General features: G+C 39.0%; 1 protein-coding gene across 1 annotated transcript; it reads left to right on the forward strand.

The window, feature by feature from the left end:
• Positions 1-544: 544 nt before the first annotated feature.
• On the forward strand, positions 545-23,739 carry LOC121327811 (serine/threonine-protein kinase LATS2-like). The gene is made up of 8 exons (XM_041272019.1): positions 545-726; positions 6,487-7,046; positions 10,893-11,025; positions 11,586-13,132; positions 13,263-13,845; positions 14,143-14,325; positions 16,084-16,190; positions 17,272-23,739. The coding sequence occupies exons 2-8, from the start codon at positions 6,720-6,722 to the stop codon at positions 17,761-17,763; spliced, it is 3,372 nt and encodes a 1,123-aa protein (XP_041127953.1). The 5' UTR covers positions 545-726; positions 6,487-6,719; the 3' UTR covers positions 17,764-23,739.
• The last annotated feature ends 475 nt before the right edge of the window (positions 23,740-24,214 follow it).

Consider the following 24,214-nt stretch of genomic DNA (forward strand, 5'->3'; position numbering starts at 1 on the left):
CATTCAGAATATCATTGGAGAGATAATGAAACTACATAAAGGAAACAACCAGCAGCCAGACAGACACTGAGGGGTTTAAAGATAAACTATCCTTCAAATTACTTGTCTATAATAATAATAATAATAATAATAATAATAATAATAATAATAATAATAATAATAATAAGCCGCCCAAGTGTTGTGTGGAACACTGACGTGCAAGGAGGCGTCACGTGACTACTTTGGAACGCTAACAATGCAGTAAGTGTCCAACTTTGTATTGTAGGGAGAAAATGTAGTCTCATCGGAATTATAACTTGCATGGAATGCTTTAACTTCTCCGTTATTAAAAAACACAATAATACATTCCCACCATAGGAAGGAAAAGGTAACTTTACGATTATTTGTTTTTAATAAATATTATTTATTTTAAATGGCAGTACATTCTACTGGGTTATAATTTGGATACTTGATAACTGATTAGCTACTGCTACGACTACTATAGTTATACGTCTAATGGTTGCTTTGATGGAAGTCTAAATTCTCTCTAGGTTGGAATGTTGGCGTTCCCACTGTAGAGCTGCGTTCCACTCACTCCAATTACTAGTTCTAGATCAAAACTATCTGCATTGACTTCAAAAAAATTAAGAAACTTGACATGGGCTTTGAAACGCCTTGGAAAATAACGTAACGAAGACGAAATGAAACAAACTACTTTTGGGATTAGGAAAAAACCGCAAAACAATGGTAATGTATGAGGAGTTCTTGTTTTCACGATGTGAGAGTACTCTGTGTAGCCGATTAAAAAACTCAGTGTCTGGCAAGGTCTCCACGTATCTCACTTAGTTTATGAAATGACCGTTCTTTTATATATCTAGCACGATTTGAGATTATTATTTTGTAGACAGCGTTGGATTCACAGGAGTAAAAAAAGCAACCTTGAATTGTGTGTTTTTGAGTAGCCTGCAGAATTCCATTGTCTTAAATTGGAGGAATTTTCGGGGACATACCTGTACAAAGCTTGAAAGGAAACATACCAAGCCCTTTCATAGTTTAAAATCAGGGATTGCGTGTCCCACTGGTATATGATATATTGAACCTATTATTAGTATTAACATGTTTATACATTCTAAAGAAGAAAAAAATCATAAGTTTTGTTTATATAATGTTTTCTTTCAGTGCTCACATATTATTATTATTATTATTATTATTATTATTATTATTATTATTATTATTATTAGTCGTCGTAGTAGTGGTGGTACAGTGGAGTAGTCAGAGTAATCTGTCGTAGTATTGCAGTGTTTGTCATACGCAGAACAGTTTTTCATTGCTGTCGATAAACGTCATTACCAGAAGTACAACCTGTTTAATACTTTTTGACAGTTATTCGTGCATATTTGACAGATGCCTTGTTGTTGTTTTTCTTTTCTTATATTTTACCCGCTAACCGTTATTCTGTTATTCTTCAGTTTTCAACGCAGGCTGGCCTTGCAGGAAACAAGGTGGTTCATGATATCCAGTAGCGGTAGCCATACATCCACAACATTATACATAACTTTTTAATGATTTTATAATCAATTTATAAATGTCGGGTGGTATACACTAATGCATATACATGTGTTATTGTTCGATGCGCGTGTCTATAAGGTGATGTACTGTGTGTGTTTATAGGGTGATTTACTGTATGTGTGTCTATAGGGTGATTTACTGTATGTGTGTGTGTTTATAGGGTGATTTACTGTATGTGTGTCTATAGGGTGATTTACTATATGTGTGTGTGTTTATAGGGTGATTTACTGTATGTGTGTCTATAGGGTGATTTACTGTATGTGTGTGTGTTTATAGGGTGATTTACTGTATGTGTGTCTGTAGGGTGATTTACTATATGTGTGTGTGTTTATAGGGTGATTTACTATATGTGTGTGTGTTTATAGGGTGATTTACTATGTGTATCTGTAGGGTGATTTGCTATGCGTGTGTCTGTAGGGTGATTTTTGTGTCTATAGGGTGATTTACTATGTGTGTGTCTATAGGGTGATTTTTGTGTCTATATGGTGATTTACTCTCAACTTTTATGGCTGGTTTCACAGACCCACTACTTTGGTAAAATAAGATTAGTTAGTCCAAGATAATCAGGGACTGTTTGCTGAAAAGTTTGTTTTTGTATTAATAAAACTGCAATGCCTTATATCAGGGGTTTTAAACCTTTTTTTTAAACTGTACTCCTTCTGTCGGGAGGTTTCTGCTAAAGTACCCTTTAAGTTTTCACTCACTGAATGGCACCACAGTTGCAATAAAAGGCAGAATAATCTGGTTAACACATTTCTTTTTTCTCATGTTTTATTTAATATATAATTTTACACAACAGTCTGGGACAAAAAAACAAACAGTAGGCTTCATTCTTAAAACTTGGATGCAAAGAATTAAAAGGTAGTATTTAGGAATCTCGCTTTCTATTGGGAAAAGTCATTATAAATAATACAAAATAGTCTGCACTGTAAATGTTTGTCACGTTACTATTTACTTCACACCTCTGCATAATTATGTGTGCCGTTTAAAATCTACGGTATCAAAAACTATAACCTCAAGATAAAACTATAATTAATTACTGACTAAAAATAATCCAAAGTGACTCTGTATAACTTTGTCGCTTTGCACTTTGTGACTTTTGTGTTCCCTTTCAATTCTAAGATGACCACTGACAGCATTAGGTATGGGATATGCCTGCCCATTGGGTAGGTAATTACTGACCTGTCTATACCAGAGCTGCCGATAGGCCCCTTCCTGGGATGAAGCACTCGGTCCCGCCCACTGAGGGATGATAACTGTCATCCTGAGGAAGTCATTAGTGGTTAACTGTGAGCTGCTAAACAAAGATTGAATAAGTATACATTGTGGTTTAGAGAGTATATAATAATGTTTCAAGTTCATTATTTTCTCTTCTTTCATTTTTATTTGTGCATTTCGTCTCGTTCAGCGTACCCTCTATGACCCTTAGAAAGACCCCCCAGGGGCACGCGTACCCCAGCTTGAAAACCCCTGCCCTGTACTACTATTTTAATTGGACCTGATGTTGTTAGTTAACAAACATTCTTTAGATTTAAGCTAATAAAAAGTAATGCACGTTTTTGTTTTGGTATAATAAATGATACAAATGCCTTAATTTTGGAAATGTAAATTTAACACAACCTCAGCAAGTATGCTCCAGTATCATGGGACATTCCTTTTGGAATGTGCAGGATTTAAAAGTTTACAATGGTACATTTCCAGGGTAGTTGTGCAGTTTATTATTCTTTTGCCAGGTTTAGATGCATTTAACATATTTTGTCACAGCTGAAAATATATGTGCTGTGCATGCACCATGGTATTGTGTTGTAAACTTTTAAAAGGGATTGACTGGCACGTCAAAGTAAAATATAACTGGCATGTTACCAACATGCTGAGTGATATCCTGCCTCCACCTGAGCTGTTTGTTCCTGATTTGTAAAATACTGGCATTTTTCCATTTTACAAAGTGTGTATTATTGCACTCAGTGGACGCTATTAATAAAATGTTCAGGACTATTTTAAGGAATGTTTTATTCTTTTTTTTTTATAAGCCGTTTTGATAAATTTAATCCAGTTTGCAGTTCATTTAACCTTTTTTCAGCCATTTGTAACATACTGGCAAATTATAGTGAAGCCTAGTGGAAGCATTGTAAATCATTGTAGAATATATATTTTAACTTGTGGTCAAACATGTAAAACAACTACCCTGGAAATTTGCTACTGTAAACTTTTAAATCCTGAACACAAAAGATAGGAATGTTCCATTATTTTGGAGAATATTTACTGAGGTTGTGTTAAATTTAGACACACACAGTTCATCTTCACTTTTGAAAACACAGTTTAATGACTCTTTAAACAGCTTTCTTACAACCTTCTTAGACAGCTTGTTTCACAGATCTCGAGTAGCAGTAATCTTGGACTACCTTACCTAAATAACATTGGGTAGACCAAGATTCGTGCTAACCAGGGTCCGTGAAACCAGCTGTGAATGTTTATGAATAAGACCTAATCAGCACTCCAGATGTGTTGGGTCATTGAGTAATTTACTCTCCAATTTAGACACTAAGGTTCTGATTTTCAGAAGGCACATTTTTAGAGAGAAAACAGCTTGCAATGCATTTGTTCTACTCACAAAGCATTTTGCGAATTCTGCTTATGACTGATTCAATTGAAGCTGCAATTGATTTTCATGTTCTTTGACAGTCCAGTTAGTCACATTCCAATAGTTCCATTTAGCTGGAAAACAGTGAGGAAGCGCACATGTCGTTGCAACAGTGGGATAAAAAGGAAAGTCTTAGTTGAGCTTTTGCTTGATGAGGTTTTAGCACATCAGACTGTTCTGGAGCCAAATAGAAAATAGGGAAAGAAATAACTGAAAAAATAGTGCAACCTCTTCCTTAAAAAGGTTAATTAGCGAGGTCAGAAAAGATTCTGAAAGAAGCCCATTTGTTAATTGCAAAATAGAACCAATTACAGATTTCAGTTACTTAATGAGCTATAATGCAAGTGTATTTTCAAAAACTGCAAACCCTAAAATGCCGTTGTGCAACTTAGTTATATAACTATAGAAAACACATTTTGCCATCTGTCTTGTGAGGCGAAGGTGTTTTGTGATCAGTTTTTCACTTTGACCCCTTTGAAAATCAGGCCCAAAGTGAGTAAAATGTATTGGAGGAGACATTACCTTGAAGTCATGAGTACTTTCAATAATACTGTACATATGGCTTTCCTTATTTTCCACTTGAAAAAAAAAAGCAACAGTGTCTTTTTCACAGTCATTTAGTTCTGCCTTAATAATATTACAGTGCCCTCCATTTATAAGACTTGCATCCATCCCAAAGGTTTTGATTCTTATAAGTGAAGTGCTGCAGAATCATTATGTTAGTTTGAGAATGAAAGCTTTTTTTCCTGCAGTGTAATGGATTGACCACTAGATGTCATGAGTTCCCGCAAATCCATAGTTGTTTCCTTGAGGAATTAAGGAGAATGGTCAATTGGTTAACTGCTTGTTAAAGTTAATGACACATCAGTATAAAGGGCTTAATCGATAGCTAAGAGCTAAAACCAAAGAGCGAGTAAGAGATCTATTTGTTTCAGTACTATACTGTGCAAAAAAGTAGTCACAATATATGTGCAGTTGTGAACTGTTTTGATTTGTATTTCTTTAGTTGGATAAACGGTTTATCCGTCCTGACACCACACAGAGTATTGTTTAGTTACTGCTCCAACTGAGAGCTGGGTTTATTTTGTTTGTCTTGATTGGTGTATTACCACCGCAGTGTAAGAGAAATAAAACCAAAACCGGTTTTAAACTGTAAATCAAGACACCAGCCTGATCATTTACACTGCCCTCGGCCAGATCACATTACAGTTAGCAAAGCGCCTCCATGCATCATCAGTTTAAATACAGTATACAAATGTAAATGCTGCTCAATCACTGAGGACAATACATCAAAACAAGTCCTCCTGGGTAAGCAACTTGTTATATGATTACGATTATGTTTACTCAAGGCTGCAGAATCCTATTTTACTACAGTATACTTGAGAAGCAATCGTCTCATGAGGGTGCCTAGTTTAACTGCCCTGCGGTGTTCCGTGTAATGGCCTTTGAATTGAAATGACATTACAGTACAGTATTTTGTCAGGACTACCACTGCATTTAAGCATCTATGTCTTGCTTATTTTCTGTTGCGATACAAATGTCAATTTTTCATTAAGCGGAGATGCAAAGCTCTCTCTCAAAACTCCCTCTGCATATCATATCATTATATGCATATTATACAATAACACTGCTGTACTCAGTATGTATTCAGTGACGGTGTATTCACTTTATTGAAACACATTTTCACTTACAGAGAACACAAAAAAACATACCTGCACAATACAGTGGTGTACTCACTGTAATATCCATTGAGTTAAGATCTATCAATCCTGGTGAAAGTGTAGCATTGATACAGTATTAGACTGGATTATTAATTAGTACAGTGTGTAGTAAAAGGTCAAAAACAAACACAGACACTGGTTTAAAAGTATAACATATAACATTATAACAGTATAACATTTGTAGCACAGACTAACAATACAAAATAGAGACTTCCTAAATACTTGTGGTCAGACTAACATAATGTGAGAAGAAAGGAGATTTAAGAGTCAGTATTGCATATCACACCTGAGTTCATAGCATACGTTGTATAACAGTCAGAAATGCTTTCATATAACCTTTGAATTCAGAAGATGTAATAATTTGGATTAATATACATTTCAACAAACATTATTAGATAAGGAATCGCATGCTTAATCTATGCGCCTTGAAGTAATATGAAAAGTAGAGTTTATGTTTAATAGTTACGCGACAAGATTCCCAGTGATGCAGTCAGCAGGGATCCGATCTCATTAGTTAGTTGCAGCGATCTGTATTTCTGAGTTTATTTTAATGTTTTGTGTTTTTTGTTGTTTTAGGGGAAGACCCAAGGCAGAATGGAGACCATTAAACATATTGTCCCATTTTATGTCATGGTTCTTTATGCGAGTCCTTAAGTGGAAACTCCAGAGTCTTAATAAGAACTACATGGTTCTAGTATGAAAGTTAATTACGTTGTTCTCCAAGAAGTGTGGTTGCACAGAATGGTGCAAGTGTGGTTTTCTACTGAACTTTAAAAGCAGAAAAAGGAATTACATAATCTGGATTTACAATGAGGCCAAAGACGTTCCCTGCCACTTCGTACCCTGGGAACAGCCGCCAGAGACTGCAGGAGATCCGAGAGGTGCTGAAGCCGCCTCCCATGCCTTCAGACCAGAGCTTGCCTAGCGAAAGCCAGCCTGACTCGAAAGCCTCAGCAGGGAAGGACCCAACTAGGCAGCAGCAAATTAGAGCAGGGCCCAAGTTTGGCCCATATCAAAAAGCCCTGCGAGAGATCAGAAACTCATTGCTGCCATTTGCAAATGAAACTGGACACTCTACAAGTATAGAAGTGAACAGACAAATGTTACAGGAGTTGGTGAATGCAGGATGTGACCAGGTAAGTGATGCAACATAATCTGTGGAGCACCATTTGTGGCAAAACAAGCCATCAATTAATTCAGAAATTCATGCAGAAATCCATCAATTAATTTATCAATTCATAAATGAAGTTGGCAAACCATAAATAATTAATCAATTTGTGCAGCTATTCATGAGTGAATTAATCAATTAATCCATACAAAAGGTCAGACGGTCTTCTGGGTGAATAGATTACTCCACGATTGACTTGCGAATTTACGAATTCTGCAAACTTAGAATACTGCTTTTTTAAATGAATTTATTGTAATTGTACCATATATTTTATTTATTGTATTTGTCACTTACTGCATAGTACAACTGTAAGTTACCTAGGAGAAAGGCATCTGCTATATGAATAAATAATGATAGTATGCAAATCTGTCAACATCTTTCCATAGATATTACCATATACATACGTGATATTCTCGTACACACACTGCTGTGCAAAAGTCTTAGACATGTTGTGTTGTTCTACTCTGATGCATTATGAGCATCAACAATTTAATCAAAGCCTCCACTAGTGTATACTACTATTATAACAACCTTGACTTGCATAAAGAAGGAAAATCATTGAGTGAAATAGCTCGCATCACTCGATTTTCAAGGTGTGGTATCTGAAGCATAATCAACAAGTACAGAGAAACGACATCTGTAATTGACAAACCCAGGACTGGAAGACCCAAAAAGGAGTCTAACAAGGATGAGCAATACTTGAAGATAATATCCTTAAAGAACAGAAAGAAGACAAGTGTTGAATTGAAAACAGCACTGGTGTGTGTCCATCAGATCCACAGTTCAAAGATCACTCTTGAAATCAGGACTTAAAGGATGTGTTGCAGTAAGAATACCTCTGTTAAGAAAGGGGAACAAGACTAAAAGGCTAAAATATGCACAAGAACACGGGAATTGGACTATGGAACAATGGTCAAGTGCTTTGGACTGTTGATGGATGGACAACGGCACCTGTGCCTTCTGCCAGTTCTGTTGTCAATTCAACGCTTGTCTTCTTTCTATTCCTTAAGGATATTATCTTCAAGTATTGCTCCACAAATGCACAATGACCAGGGTGAGCTTCATGTGCTTCCTAGTTGCCCTTTAATATTGTTCCAATAATTGTAGTATATTGACAAATTGCAGACTACTGTATTAACACTGTGAAAATGATTGTACAATTGATTGAACACGTGAATGGTAGATTTAACTGTCTTCTATACAAAAGGTTAACACAATTTAGCTTTTAAATATAGATTTTCTGAACAAGGTCAATAGGAAAAAAATGTGTGGGTAGCCATACAGTATGAAGCGTTCAACTTGTAGCTCCACAGTTTGAAATGATCTCTGTGGCCTGATCTCCTGTTCAGGATATTTGATGAGCCCTGAAATAAAAAATCCCATAGGTTTGCTGCACTGTTCCAGTAACCCTGCAGAAGAGGTGGATAGTTTTAAAGTTAATTTCTGTATGTTTTAGAAACTTTTCCAATGCATCATTATGTTATTTTTGTTTGTTTGTTTTTTTAAATAGTTAAAGATTTTTAGGCATTAAAATGCTTTTTTTTTTTTTTTTTTTTTGTAGGATTTGTAGCATGTTCTTGGCATGTTTTTTTTTTTTTTTTACTTTAATTGGAGAGATACATTAGATTCAGATACGCGCATTAGATTTTGAAATCCACACCACGCTTTGGATTAAAAACATTTCAACTACGTCTTTCTGATATCGTATTTCTTCCGACAATGCACGTCTTCATGGCCTTCTCTCTCTCCTGTGGTCCCATCCTTTTAACTCTGATTGATCTAGGAGTGAGGCTGACACAAGAAGGGATAAGGTCCTAGGAAGCAGTAAACTTGTTAAATCTGCAATTTTTAAATTGAAAAATGCTAAAAGCCATTTATCTTCTTTATATGTGGGTGTTTACAACACTGCATAGAAAACCCATGTGAGAGGTCATTAAAAACCTCTACTGTTGAAAGCAGAAGCTGGAGTGTGCCAGAGAGAACATCGCGATAAGCTGATTATTACTACAGCAAGCAACAGCGTTTTGGACACTGTTATAGAATGCATTTTATATGGGAAGACATGGGTAGAAGTGTGGTCCACTGGCTTCACTGGCTTCACTCTTGTCAAGTCAGGACAGAGAATGGGAGAAGTGCAGACCAAGTTCTACATCTTCTGTTCTCATAAAAGCATACCAAGGTAAAAGCATACCAAGGTAAAAGCATTAAAAGCACAGTAAGGACAATTGTGTATACTTATTGTAGAACACACTAATAACCATGGTGAAATGTAATAACTGGGTAATGGTAAAAGCATGGCAAACCTCAAAATTACCATTCAAATACACCATGGTAACCTTTTACAGAGAGAAAGGCAGTATGGCTGTCACCGTCGTCTGTATGCTGTCGCTTCAAATGAAACCATTTCAGATCCTCGATTTGAATTGCCGAGGCCATGCACTGGAGAACCATTGATTGTGAAAATACCACTAAAGCCGATGGAGGAAGCGTCAGTATGTATAGAATGATTGTGTGGGCAGATATTAAATCATCTTAGAGCGTAGAACGGCCTTGGGGCGCAAGGATGAAGAGGCGACAGTTTCGGGGTGCAGGGGTGAAGAGGAGGAGGCCTCGGGGCGCAGGGATGAAGAGGAGGAGGCATCGGGGCGCAGGGATGAAGAGGAGGAGGCATCGGGGCGCAGGGATGAAGAGGAGGAGGCCTCGGGGCGCAGGGATGAAGAGGAGGAGGCCTCGGGGCGCAGGGATGAAGAGGAGGAGACCTCGGGGCGCAGGGATGAAGAGGAGGAGGCCTCGGGGTGCAGGGATGAAGAGGAGGAGACCTCGGGGTGCAGGGATGAAGAGGCGACGGCCTCGGGGCGCAGGGATGAAGAGGAAGAGGCCTCGGGGCGCAGGGATGAAGAGAAGGAGGCCTCGGGGCGCAGGGATGAAGAGGAGGAGGCCTCGGGGCGCAGGGATGAAGAGGAGGAGGCCTCGGGGCGCAGGGATGAAGAGGAGGAGGCCTCGGGGCGCAGGGATGAAGAGGAGGAGGCCTCGGGGCGCAGGGATGAAGAGGAGGAGACCTCGGGGCGCAGGGATGAAGAGGAGGAGGCCTCGGGGCGCAGGGATGAAGAGGAGGAGGCCTCGGGGCGCAGGGATGAAGAGAAGGAGGCCTCGGGGCGCAGGGATGAAGAGGAGGAGGCCTCGGGGCGCAGGGATGAAGAGGAGGAGGCCTCGGGGCGCAGGAAATATTATAGACCTTTCATTATTTTGTATCGTAGAGAATCAGTGGATAAAAGTAATAATGGGGTAGAATGGTCAGCGATGTTTGTTGGCTGTGCGGCAACAGTCAAAAAACAAAAACAAAAAACAAAAATAAAATGTAAGACAGAGAGCAATCCCAAACTTGGGGATTAAATAGAGGATTAGTAGATTCTATTGGTAGGAGGGAAGTAGGGGGAGGAACCCTCATTCATGCCCCGAATAACACACAAGTTTACAAAAGGTCCAGCACTTGCCCCTCCCCCGAAACCAATCAAGGATTCTCGGTCAGCCCGTAACCTGCTGAGCCTCCCTGTGCAACCAAGTGGCTGGTGAGCATCAGAGTTACCCCCCCGCAGTACCGTGCGTGCGCCCTGAGAGGTCAGGAGTCAGTGACGGAACCTGCTCCTGCCAAGGTGACTCACATTATCACTTTTATGTAGTGGGATAAACTAGGACAGTTTTTTGTAAGTGGGGGCGGTGGCGGTGATGTGGCAAAATCAGTATATTGACCCTAATTGAATGCAAAAACTGCTTGGTGGTCTGTATATTTCATAATCTTGTTTATTATTTGCAGGAAATGGCCATTCGCGCTCTGAAGCAGACAGGCAGCAGAAACATTGATGCAGCCTTGGATTACATCAGTAAAATGGGATACCTGGATCCAAGGAATGAACAGATAGTGCGTGTAATCAAGCAGACTTCCCCAGGTTGGTGGTGATTTGTGCGTCGTTTTAACAAACACATTTTTATTATAAACTTTCTTCAAAATGGTGGGGGTCATATCAGACACTGTTTTCGACTGGATGATATGAATTCAAGGAAGAGACGCTTGACTTTTAGAATAGAATGATTCTGTCTGATTACTCAGATAGCATTTAGGCTTTAAATGGAGAGAGAATAGATCAAGCTAAAATCTTGAGTGTCTGTTACTTTTTTATCATAACTACATGCATAATGTCTTATTAATTGTTTGATATTTAGAAAATTTGCTACGCAACTGTGTCAAACGTTACACCTAGGAATGGATTTAATAAAAAAAATACGGCTCCACTTCCTGACAGACAACAGTTCTCTATTTTATTATGATATTATTGAGCACAATAGGAACTATGTATCTGTGCATTCAATTAAGAGTTGATTGAATGTTGACACATATGTTAGAGTAGGGGTGAAAGTTTGATTGAAAAATAGATTAACAGGCCAGTAATGGAGGTCATTATCAAATACATGATGTAAAATAAGATTAAATACATTTTATCATTTTCAGGAAAAGGAGGTGGGTCTAGTCCTGTGGATCACAGGCCAGTATTAGAGGGACCAAGTGATGCAATGTCTCACTATCATCAAATGGGGAATCCAGGTGGCTATGGAGCAGAAAGTGCAACCATGATGGGAGAGATACCAAGGCCGTACATGAATGTTCCAGTTGTGAACTACGTCATGCCCTCATCACAGGTCCCAGCCATAGGCAGCCCCATGCAGAGGCCCTCGAGTGTCGGTCCATACACAGCGATGTCTGCTCACAATCCACCAGGGAATTCCATGTACCTTCCATGTGATCTCAAACACCAGCAGAAGCCATACCCTGCAAACATGGAGCAGGCCATGATGATATATTCCATTCCAAGCCACAGTGGACAGCCCTTGCAACTGCAAGGAGCTGCAGGCCCAAGCAGCCCACATTATGTCAGGCAGCACATGATGGCGCCTGCTGAGACCTCAGGGTATGGTGTGAAGAGGAGCCCTTCCTTTCAAAACAAGATACAGCAGGAGAGCAATTATGGAAGCCTGCAGAGCAAAGGATCGCTGGGTCAGAACAGCACAGGGTATTCCTTCCAGCAGTCACCGTCCAACCTATACCTTCCACCGCACACTCATCATAGGCAGTCAAGCCCTACCTCTCACCAGGTGCACATGATCTCCAGAGCTTCAGCAATGGGGACTGATTTCCAAGATGTTCCCCAGAACCTATTGACTCCATCCAGAGCCAGCTTAAATATGGACCTCTATGACCATCAGGTCCAGCACTGGGTAACACCTTCCCCAACCAGACATGAATCCCTACCTAACCCGGGACCGGACGCTCAGGTCAGGCAGCAGCAGGGGCCCTTCAGAGGAGAGGTCCATGGGCCCAGCAGAAGCGGCTCCTTCAAAAATCATCAGCAGAAGGTGCATGTGACAGTAAGGCAACCAGACACTTCCCTTGCCCCACCCAACACTATCACTGCAGTGACATCTGCCCCTATCCTACAGCCTGTGATAAGCATCAGGGTCATGAGGCCAGAGCCAGAGATTGCAGTGGGGCCTTGTCACCCTGGATGGCTGCCAGCCCAGTCACAGGCTTTAGAGAATTCTGAACTGATGGAGCAGCACTCCTATGCAGCAGCTGGGGCCGAAGCCTATAGTGTTGAACCCATTGACTGTGCTGTGCAAGAACCAAGGTGCCCTCCTCCACCATACCCCAAAAACTTGCTGCTCCCAAGTAACTCAGTGCAGCAGATGGAGAACAACACTTGGGTTGTCCCTAGCTTAGTCTCTAATAAATCTGAAGACACAAGCGGTGGAGAGAAGAACGACAAAGCCAGCAGCAACGGAGGCAAGGCAGAGAAGACCATGAAGGACAAGAAGCAGATTCAGACATCCCCTGTTCCAGTACGTAAAAATGCAAGAGATGAGGAGAAGAGGGAGTCCCGCATCAAGAGCTACTCTCCTTTTGCTTTCAAGTTCTATATGGAACAGCACATAGAGAATGTCATGAAAACGTACCAGCAAAAGCTCAATAGAAGAATACAGCTCGAACAAGAAATGTCAAAGGTATTAAAAAGTATTTATGTAATGTAGCATATTGTGCACTGTGCCTGTTTATAGCACATTAAAATATTAAAGAACGTGGTGTGTATTGTACAAGTTTGTTAACTTTGTTTTGTTCTGTCGCTTTTCACAGGCAGGGCTTTCTGAGGCAGAACAGGAACAGATGAGGAAGATGCTATACCAGAAGGAGTCCAACTACAACCGACTCAAAAGAGCGAAAATGGACAAGTCCATGTTTGTAAAAATCAAAACCCTGGGCATTGGTGCTTTTGGAGAAGTGTGTCTCACTCGGAAAGTGGACACAAATGCATTATATGCCATGAAGACCCTGCGCAAGAAGGATGTTCTGAACCGCAACCAGGTGGCTCACGTGAAGGCTGAGAGGGATATCCTTGCTGAGGCCGACAATGAGTGGGTGGTAAAGCTGTACTACTCCTTTCAGGACAAGGACAACCTCTACTTTGTCATGGACTACATCCCAGGAGGGGACATGATGAGCCTTCTCATTCGCATGGGGGTCTTCCCAGAGCAGCTGGCCATGTTCTACATTGCAGAGCTTACACTAGCCATTGAGAGCGTGCACAAGATGGGATTCATCCACCGCGACATCAAACCTGACAATATCCTGATTGACCTGGACGGGCACATCAAGCTCACCGACTTCGGTCTCTGCACTGGCTTTCGCTGGACCCACAATTCCAAATACTATCAAAAAGGTAAATTGTTTGTTATGGAATAAGGCCACACAAAGAGTAGTGAGTCATTTAAAAAAAAATGTAGTGGCTGAAATGAACTGCTTTTTAATAATGGTTGACCTGATTGATTCTGGTGGTTTGCATTGATCATCATTTATCGTTATTTGACTACTATCAGAGTCACATCTCAATTGAGTTTCAGTTCCCATCTGACCAAGTCAAGTAAAGTAGTATAATAAAATCAGTTATCTCTAACAGAGCTGTTTAATCAGTCCTTGAAAGGCTAAACAACTTCTTTGTTCCTTTTTTATATGTTAGGGAGCCACATCAGACAAGACAGTATGGAGCCCAGCAATCTGTGGGACAATGTGTCTAACTGTCGCTGTGGAGATCGGTTAATGACACTTGAGCAGAAAGCTGCGAGACAGCACCAGAGGTGCTTAGCACATTCCTTAGTGGGGACTCCCAACTACATTGCTCCTGAGGTGCTCCTGCGAAAAGGTAAGTGAGAGAAAAATAAACTCCCATCCTTTTTTTCAAATGTTGTTATACCTTTATTGAGACTCAGGATCTTTGTCGTCCTTTTGGGGTACAGAGGTCTTTTAAGGTATCCCAGAATGTGGGTACATTTCTAGAAACAAGGGCGGTCACGTTAAATATGTTTGTGAATATGTAAACCACTTGCAGTATACTGGGTGGGTGCAAAATTTTAAAGAATTGCATTTCAGTATTCTTAATTGATAAATGGTTCAGACATGTCGGCTACTTTTTTATAGTCCACATGGAGTCACACTTTTTGGACCTTCACCGCTTTGTTGGGTGAATGGTTTGAGGGCTTCGGTCCCTGGGGTTACACTGCATAGCATTTCAGCCGTTTATCTGGACACAGAGGCACTTACTATCCCTGCGGGCCGTCCATCTCCCGGGAGTAGGGAACTGGGCAGCGGACCTCCTCTTCAGGAAGGGTCCTCACCTGTCAGAATGGCGACTGCACCCTCAGGTGATACAGTGCATTTGGAAACGCTTCGGGGAAGCCCAAGTTTGATCTCTTTGCCATGGCAGAGATGACCCATTGCCCCCTGTGGTTCTCCCTCCGCGGCTGTGGAGGTCCACTAGGCATCTACACCCTAGCCCACGAGTGGCCCAAAGCGCTTTTGTACGATTTTCCGCCGATAACGCTACTCCCTGCCTTCCTCGAGAAAGTCAGGAGAAACAAGGCGACAGTTTTCCTGGTGGCCGCTGCGCATGGATCTCCTCAGTCAAGCAAAAGGCACCCTCTGGCACCCAGAACCAGGCAGACTCCAACTGTGGGTCTGGACCCTGAACAGGACCATCTGTCTGCCTTAGGACTCTCATATGCAGTTATCGGTACACTGCAGAACGCTAGGGCCTCCTCCATAAGAGCATTGTATGCTTGTAAGTGGAAATATTCTGAATCGGTGCAGGGCTGTAAACCTTATTTATACATCTCTGCGAGCCAAGAGAAACACGCAGGTGCAACAAAGTATACTAACAAACCACACATGCTTATACTGTCCATACAGAGTGTGTTGCAAAATGTAAAGTAGTGCTTCCTAAAATTATGCCTCGGCTACTCTGTTGATTCACAGGTTAAATGTGTTTTGAATACCCAAGATAACAATATACAGTCCTACGTTGCAATTGGGAAATCCATAATTTTCCTTGTATAAAAATGCCATTGAAAAGTGGAACAAATTAGTAGTACAAGAGGTTGTATATTTTTTGTTTTTTAAGTTTTTTTTTGTTTTTTTTTTAAATTGATTTCAACACCATATGTAAAGTGACACCTATTGACCAAACATTGTAAGTGCAAGTTTCTCAACACACTGGGTTATAACTTTAATTTCTTTAACGCTTTCTTTGCACCCCAAGAAATCCTTCAGCTGAAAAACCCTTCTAGGTTGCTAGAGTTCCATTAACTTTACAGTTTAAAAAAGGAGAAGGCGAGACAGGGTGCTAAATAATAAGAGAGGTGTTTTTACATTGGGCAACACACATAGAGATTGGTTAGCCTTGTTAAAGGCAGGCAGACTGAAGTTAGTTTTTTCAGCTGGTGTTGGTCAAGGCAGTACTTCACTGTATCTAAAGACTGTACATATGTATGAACAAAAGGAATACTAAAAAAACATTTACTGATAGGACTTTATTATGACTATGATGTGACAAAAAGATTGCTAAAGAGAGATATTTAACATTGTTTTTGCCTTTAGCAAACCTTTATTTGATGTCTATTTTCAGGCTATACACAGCTTTGTGACTGGTGGAGTGTTGGTGTTATCCTCTTCGAAATGTTGGTCGGGCAACCTCCATTTCTGGCCTCAACTCCCACAGAAACTCAGCTAAAGGTTTGTGAAATCCATAGATTAGGAAGACTGATTGTAAAATCCAGTGTAGTAGAGACTAATACAACAGGTTACAAGATCACACATTCATTTGAGTTATTTTTCCGTCCTGTTTATACCATTTTAAGATGAAAATACTGTTAAATGTTATCAACCTAGCAATTTACTACATAGCCCAAGAATATCTCTGAAAACAAATATGAGTCAGTAATATTTTAACATTCAGTGTATTAAACAGTATAACAGTTCGTATAATGCATATTTGTCCCTGCTGGGGTCATGGAGTTGACTGATTTTTGGGACAAAAATTTGTAGGATCAGTCTTTGTACATTAATGTTTTTAGAAATAAATATTACATTTGTTTTGGAGACTGCTTTTTATTCACACACTATTGCATTTTGGCTGAAATATATATATATCTCAAATCTATTTGTTTTTTATTTCTTTGATACTTTTTTTAAGCATGTATATAAAATATTTAACAGGCCAACATTTATTGCAGTACAACACGTTTTCATCCATCACGAATGTGACCGATCAAATTGCAAATTACAAAAATGAGGGGGCTTGACCACTGTAAAAGCCATGAAAATATCTAGTTATGTAATGTGTAAATTGCCAATTGTAATTTAAGGCATATGCAAAAGGTTATCGCAAGACAATAACACATGTGAGTTTTGTATGATTCTCTTGTTGATTCTCTTATTTGCCATGGATATTATGCTTATTGTTGCTGCAAAAAATGCTTCTAAAAATACTCGAGGACATAACAATATTGTACCGTAGGAGAAGTATTGTGCACTGAAATCTGTGCAACACTGATTTGGTTCCCCAGCTCACTTTATCACAATCAACATTGATTTGATTCCCCAGTTCACTTTATCACAATCAACACTGATGGCCTTGAAAAGTTAAAGAACGGCTAATGATCTCAGCAAAAGCAGCAATTGAGCATCATATAAAAACAACAAAGTTATATTAAAGAAGTAAGGAGTTAAATATCATGAAAAGGTAGATGATAGATAAAATACCTTTTGTGGTCTTTATGTTTACTGTACTGAAATTGTTGTTAATTTTCTGCAGGTAATTAACTGGGAAAACACACTCCAGATCCCACCGCAAGTTAAACTTAGCCAGGAAGCGGTAGATATAATCAGCCGCCTGTGCTGCGCTGCCGAGGAGAGACTTGGGCGCAATGGGACAGGAGAGATCAAAGAACATTCTTTCTTTGAGAAGATAGATTTCAACAGCAACCTGCGCACACAGCCCGCACCTTTCCTTCCCAGGATCAGCCACCCCATGGACACCTCCAACTTTGACCCAGTGGAAGAAGACAGCCCATGGAAGGACAGCGGTGACAGCACTAAGACCTGGGATACACTCAGCTCTTCTCACAGCAAGCACCCGGAGCACGCCTTCTACGAGTTCACCTTTCGCAGGTTTTTTGATGACAACGGTTGTCCCTTCCGGTACCCTAAACCTCCTGAGAATGAGCAGAGTAGCCAGGATCAGACAGACAGAGAGAACCAGGATTCAGAGGATCAGTGTGAAGGCTGTGAACCCGTATACGTGTAACACAAGGGCGACACACACTGTGAGGAACACGTCTTGAAAGCTTGTGCTTGTAAACCGTGGCGAGAACTGAATCTTCAAGTCTGAAACTCTAAAAGAAATTGTTCTTGTGCCGCAGGTTCTAGCGAGGAATCGAAAATAGGCTTTCAAACTGATTGATACACTCACCCGTTAACAAACAAAAAGAAAACTAGGACTTCCGAGGTTTTCACAGCCCTAGTATTTAAAGTACAATTGATTTACAAATGTATTATCCAACTTTTTTTTTTCTCCTTAAATTTTGAAATTTGAAACCACTATAGAGGGATTGACAAAAAAAAGGACATCAAATGTCTTGCACTCACACACAGCAGAAACATCAGATCCTGACCCTCAGTTTAACTTGACACAGTGAAATTATTTTCAATTGGAGAACAGTGAGAATAGTGCATGGGCCAGGTGTATTTGGCCAGATCATAGACTTATAAGCTTTTACCAACTAAAGTATCCTGTGGTCAGGTTCAGTTTATCATAAAACGTGATTCCTGGTGATTGTTTACTGCATTCCATACACGTCCCTTCATCAGGAACCAGGGTGTACAGTGTGTTAATCCTGGTGGTGTTTTCTTCTTAGGAGCTGTTCATTGACCCATCAATAAATACAATGAAAATACATAGACAGAATTCCACAATAAAAACAACAGTGTTAATTTATAGACACACCCCAAAGTTACACTGTTAAAAGAAAAGTAAACTTAGGAACCTCACACAATGTTTTTGTTTTTTTTTTCCCCCCACTTTTTAAGATTTTATAAGAAATGGCTCCTGAAAAGATTACTTTTCATAAATATTTTTAACAGTGTAGTTTCATCTTCAGGCACACGCCACCTTCTTCCTCTGTATAGTGTGGTTATACACATGTAGTTCTGTAATCAAAGAGAAAAGGCTCTACAAAAATGATTAATTATTTTTAAAACCATATTGGACGCTACACTTTTGAACATTCTAAAATGCAGGGCTACCTTGTTATTTCACAATTAAACGTTTATCCGTGTAGACTTCACTGTATAAGAGGCCTTCACCAATTCACTGTTTCCAGTATTTCTTGATGTATAGTGAAAAAAGTGAGTAAATCACTGGAGGCATATCAAACAACAGCTTATTAAACAAGATCTTACTTAGAAACCGTTTTGCTGTAAGATTGGAATAATGTAGAGAGAGCATGCACTTACTGTCCATCTTCCAAGTAGCTACTCATTTCAAGGGTTGGATTCTGGCAAACCCAGCTGCTACTGCTTTTGTTGGTCTGTTCTCCAGTGAATTGTTCTGACTAGCCTAAACACTTTCTACTCCTCCAACAGTGTGAAACCCAATACCTGAATGTGAAACTCAAATAGAAGAATGCGAATTGAAGTGCTTTATAAATGAGGAGCGTGAGATAAAAAGGACAATGTGCAATACAGAAATTATATCATTATATAGTTTTATACATATTACAGCTATCCTTTTTGAACACTTATCAAATGTTTTATAGTTTGTATCTTTTTAATATAGTAAATGGCCTAACGCTGCTTTTCTTGTGAAAGAGTAGGTTGAATTGAAAGTGTGGCATACTGAGTGCCGTTAATGCGAATGGTGTGAAGGATTGATGCATGATCAGTATTTGTGAATTATGAATGAGAATTGCTTATGTATCCTCACAGGCTGGTCCTGTGCAAAAAAAAAAAAAAAAAAAAAAGTGCACAAACAAAGCATACAATATGTAATTAAGCTGGGGCTCTACGAAGAAAAACAACTGATCACCAGCTAGATATATGTATTTTTGGCTAAAAAATTGATTTGAGACATCCATTTTTCATTTTGACTCAATACCAATGTCCTACCACCCCCTTAAGGCCAAAACTATTTCTGTCCCAGCATTGATACATGCTTAACAGAATAATTATCACAAAATGACCTTGGGTAATCAATTTTGACAAATACATTGGTAATATTAGATTCATAATGTAATGTTGGGGTTCAGATGTGGTGATAAACTAACTCCTGTTTAAAGAAATGAACTTGATGCAGATGGATTACAGCTCAACGGTTTTATTAAAGCAGCAACCTGATGCACACTCTCCTCCGACAGTCACTCAGTTGTCAATAAAGCTTGTTGATACTAGCTTACAAGGGTAATTCTACAACCAGTGTCTCCTGCTTAGCATAGATCACTATCTGCAAGTTATTTTCTGGAAGTCATACAAAGTTCAGTTATAACCAACGCACACATTTCATCAAATGGCTGGCCAAAGGAAACCCTGAGAAAAAAAATCGGGCTGGGGAGGGTTTTCTTCAAACCGTTTTGGAAGGCGGGGCCACACAGCTGAGTAGATCTGTGAGTTTTCAGAAATCCTCTAAGAGTTCATGAATGTAGAGCTTGCTATTCTGAGTAACACTTTATGCTTGCGACTACTCATGTGTCACATCTCATTGGGTCATCTTGTGCTCAAAGGTAGTTTTCTACTTTCAAGAACTTCTTGTTTCCCTTGCTAAATCTCCTTGGTATTGATATGAAGAAAGGAGTTAATCCTGTATGTACTTTCTGTGATGAGATGATGAGAATGAGTGTACTTGTGTGGACAGGAGCTGGAAAGGAGTGAAGGCCTTATGGGAAACCAAACTAACTAAGTATTATCAGAACACACTAAAATGACATTCCCTCAAGAAGTGAGTGATGTTGAGCAGCAACTCAGAAAACGATGTGCTCAAAGGATCAGAGAGAGGATCTGTACTGGGCTTCAGTCCATGGAATTTTTCTCAAGTGATTCAGCTATCTCAGAAGAAACGCTCAATAAAATGAAGTATGCTTCTTTTGCCAATTTAGGGTGCGACTCGGAGATGGCAAGATTATACAACAGGATCCAGGTGTCAGGAGGAAAATGTCCTATAGAAACGCTACAGAAACATCGACTCATTGAACAAAATCATCTTTTAAGACAGGATTCATGGAAGGACCTATCAAGTGAAAAAAGAAGAAAAAAGTTTCTCAAAAGAAGAAAAGATAAAAAAGCAAAGGCTTTGCTTGAAGAATTCAATTCCACTGTGCTGTGGAAACAATGAAACAAGCTGTTCAGGTGTTAAGCATAAGGCAAAACTGAAAAAAAAAAAAACAGTTAATTGCCGAGAGCTATTGAATGTGGAAAGCATGTGGACCAGTGACTGTAGAAAATGTGCATATCTTGGATACCTTAACTGATCAACAGATCCTTCAAGAATGTAGATATCTCCACTCAACAATCGCTCCAAACTTGAAAGAGGTTAGTATGGTCAAGGACAAAGAAGGCCAAAGGCGAAAAGTTCTCTTCAGCTGTGAAGTATTGATGAAGGCAATAAAAAAACGTTCTGGTGCCAAACTGCAACTTTGACCCAAATATTGAGGGAATAGAAGTTTTTGTCTGATCTTGTTCCCAGAACAATTCTAATCTGCCAGAAACATTCACATGCATTGATTGCATGTGGTGACATCAGCTTGAAGCATAGGGAAGAAGATGAAAATCTTATGACACCAGTGTATTTTTTCTTCCATTTTGTTCTACATTCCAGCAATCAGATCAAGAAATGTATGGATTTTAAGGGGGGGGGGGGTGACCTCTAGGGGGCAGTTGGATCAGTATATCTGCTCAAATCACAAATCTAGCCAATCGATTTAGCATTATTAATAACCCCAGGTATAATGGTTTAAATGTGCATTTATCAATGTTGGAATACGAATATACACGTGGTTTATGTTTTTTGGCCTTTAGGGGGCGGCAGGACATTGGTATTGAGTCTAAATGAAAAACTGATGTCACCAATCAAATTTTCAGCCCAAAATACATATATTAAGCTGGTGATCAGGTTAATTGGGCAAAAAAACGTGTACAGAGCCCCAGCCTAATGTTATGGGTCATTGGCAAATTATGTATTTTTTTCTTTCCTAGTTTTCCACACGTCTTTTATACCAGGCGTATTTACAAATGTCCCTTGCAACACATCTGTTAAATTTTCCTTTTGTAATTATATCAATAAAGCGATGTTTAAAAAGAGCAGGATACACTTATCCCTATGGTGTTTTACTGAATTCAAGTAAAAATAAAATGTTTATGCAACACAGGCTAGCTAAAGAAATATTCTTGCATTCTGATACGCTATGTCGGTCTCGCATGTGCAGTTTTAATGATATCTGGTAACATGCAAGGTTAAAGAAATCTGTCAATTTGTTTTGCTTGCTTTCAGGCAGCTGAAAGCAAGAATAATGTAATACAAAATAATAGCTTTCTCCACCTAGTATGGGACAGATAAAATCATTTTAAGTAAAACGATATGTCTGCTAAAACATGTTCTTTCAAAACTGCAATGGCAGATCTACCTAGTGAATGGAAGTACATTCTAGAATATATGGGATTATTTCATTAGCTTTAAACACAGTAAACAAGGCAGGCCCCCTTTTCTGGTTAATAATGTCCCAAAAGTGGTTTAGCAATTTTTGAAAGCCTGGCATGTTTTACATCAAAGCAAGGGTGGCTAATTTACATGCACTTTTATGTTAAAGAATTAATTAGTTTAGGCCCCAATCTTATCTACTGCAGTGCCACCAAAGAAACGTCCAATATATTATCTTGTACTTTATATTAAATGTGTCACTTACTGTAATTAATGTATTTTTTTTTTTTTTTTACATTTTTAGCTTTGTTTTATAATTTAAATAAACATTAATATGGTAAGGTTCTGTATAAATAACCATGGCAGAAGCTGAATTAGCCCAGAATTTCTAGATGCAGCTAGAAAACTACCCAGAAACGTGTGTTTATATAAAGGTGCTACCCTTTTAGTGCAGACTATAGAAAAGTGAAAATACTGGTGTTTAGAAGGTGTGCCCTGCCTCTTCACACCCTGAAGAAACGCAAATGCAGCATAGCTACCAAGAATAACTATCTTAGCGTACATTACATCAATACTTGTCTCAGATAAAGCCCTGGAAACACAAAGCAACTTTCTAACAACTTTTCAAGCAAATAGTTTGTAGTGAATACTGCCCCTTGTGAAGGACTCAAGCAACATCACGTCAGTTTTGAGATAAGAAACTTAAAAAGCTGCTTGAAAATGTCACATTCATAGTTGCTTCTACAGTTTCCAGAAAAAAAATGTTGTTTGAATGTTACCATGTGTTTATGGACTTGTTATGAAGGCAATGTTTTAATTTATTATTGCTTTACACAAAATATCTTGTTTTTGCAGTTGCAATATATCGATTTTTAGCATTTGCAATATGTATACCCCTCCATCTAACACCCCAGTAGTCTTCAGTTAGGTGTGCACTAACAGCTTTAGAAGGGCTAATGTGTACCCAAATTCACATTCAAATGGATAATGTACTTTATCAAAATGAACCGGTCATTTTGTGAAATACTGGGATACTCCAAATAATTGTCTGCTTACATTTAATGTATCAAGGAGAGGTGATTGAGAAGTTTCAAGAGTTGTGAAAGCATCTGACCATCTTTAACTGATGGAATGCCTAATTTAAATATAAAAAAATAAGAATATCCTATACTGGGGGTGGGGTCGCAGCTTTATATTAACCCCTACCAATATAAAAACATTGTTACAGTACATATTAAAATGTTTTTGCATAATGCTTTATTATTTTGATGTACTCATTTTTAGCTATTAATATATGAATAATAATAGAAGTTCTATACAAACAGATACATGTTTATGCCTACAACAAAGATTATGTACTTGTTTACATTTATGTATGAAATGAGTGTTGTAAAACCATGCTTAGCTTATCCCTGTCTGTATAAAAACTCTTAAGTATTATCATTGTATGACATTTTATATTTCACTGGTATTGTGTTACATGGTAGGCATTTCTCAGGAACTCGACGCAACACTGTTTGTTATTTATTATTGTGATTATTGCATTTGAAGGCTTGTCAGCATAGTATATTAATACAGTAAACAAGCTACATAAAATCTGAACCATATGTCTGGTGTGCATCATATTTTTTGACTTTCATACCTGTTTTTCTTTCAGTTATGTTCATGAACACGATACAAAGAATTATCTAAAAACTATGTGACAACTCGTACACATCCTAGTCTACCACTTCTCTTCTTGCTGTGGGCAAAGTAGGAAAAACTGGGAGAAAAGTAAACCTAGTCTTATAAAAATTGACCGGTATTTTTGCAGTTTTCCCATGGTTATACTAGACATTTCCCATAGTTTACCCTGGTTTGCTTTGTCTCATAATATGCTTTACCATTCCTCTCTGGGCTTTATAATGCTTACCTATGCTTTGCATGCTTTCGCTATGCTTTATTATTATGTTTTACTATAATGAGAGTGCACTCACATTGTATGTTGCCCACATGCAGATATGTGTTTACCGATATTACCTTTTGTAAACTTGGATCTAAAATCTGTACCGCTGCGTGGCGTTGTGGTCAG

The sequence above is a fragment of the Polyodon spathula genome, chromosome 15 (genome assembly GCF_017654505.1).
Source record: "Polyodon spathula isolate WHYD16114869_AA chromosome 15, ASM1765450v1, whole genome shotgun sequence".
NCBI lineage: Eukaryota > Metazoa > Chordata > Actinopteri > Acipenseriformes > Polyodontidae > Polyodon > Polyodon spathula.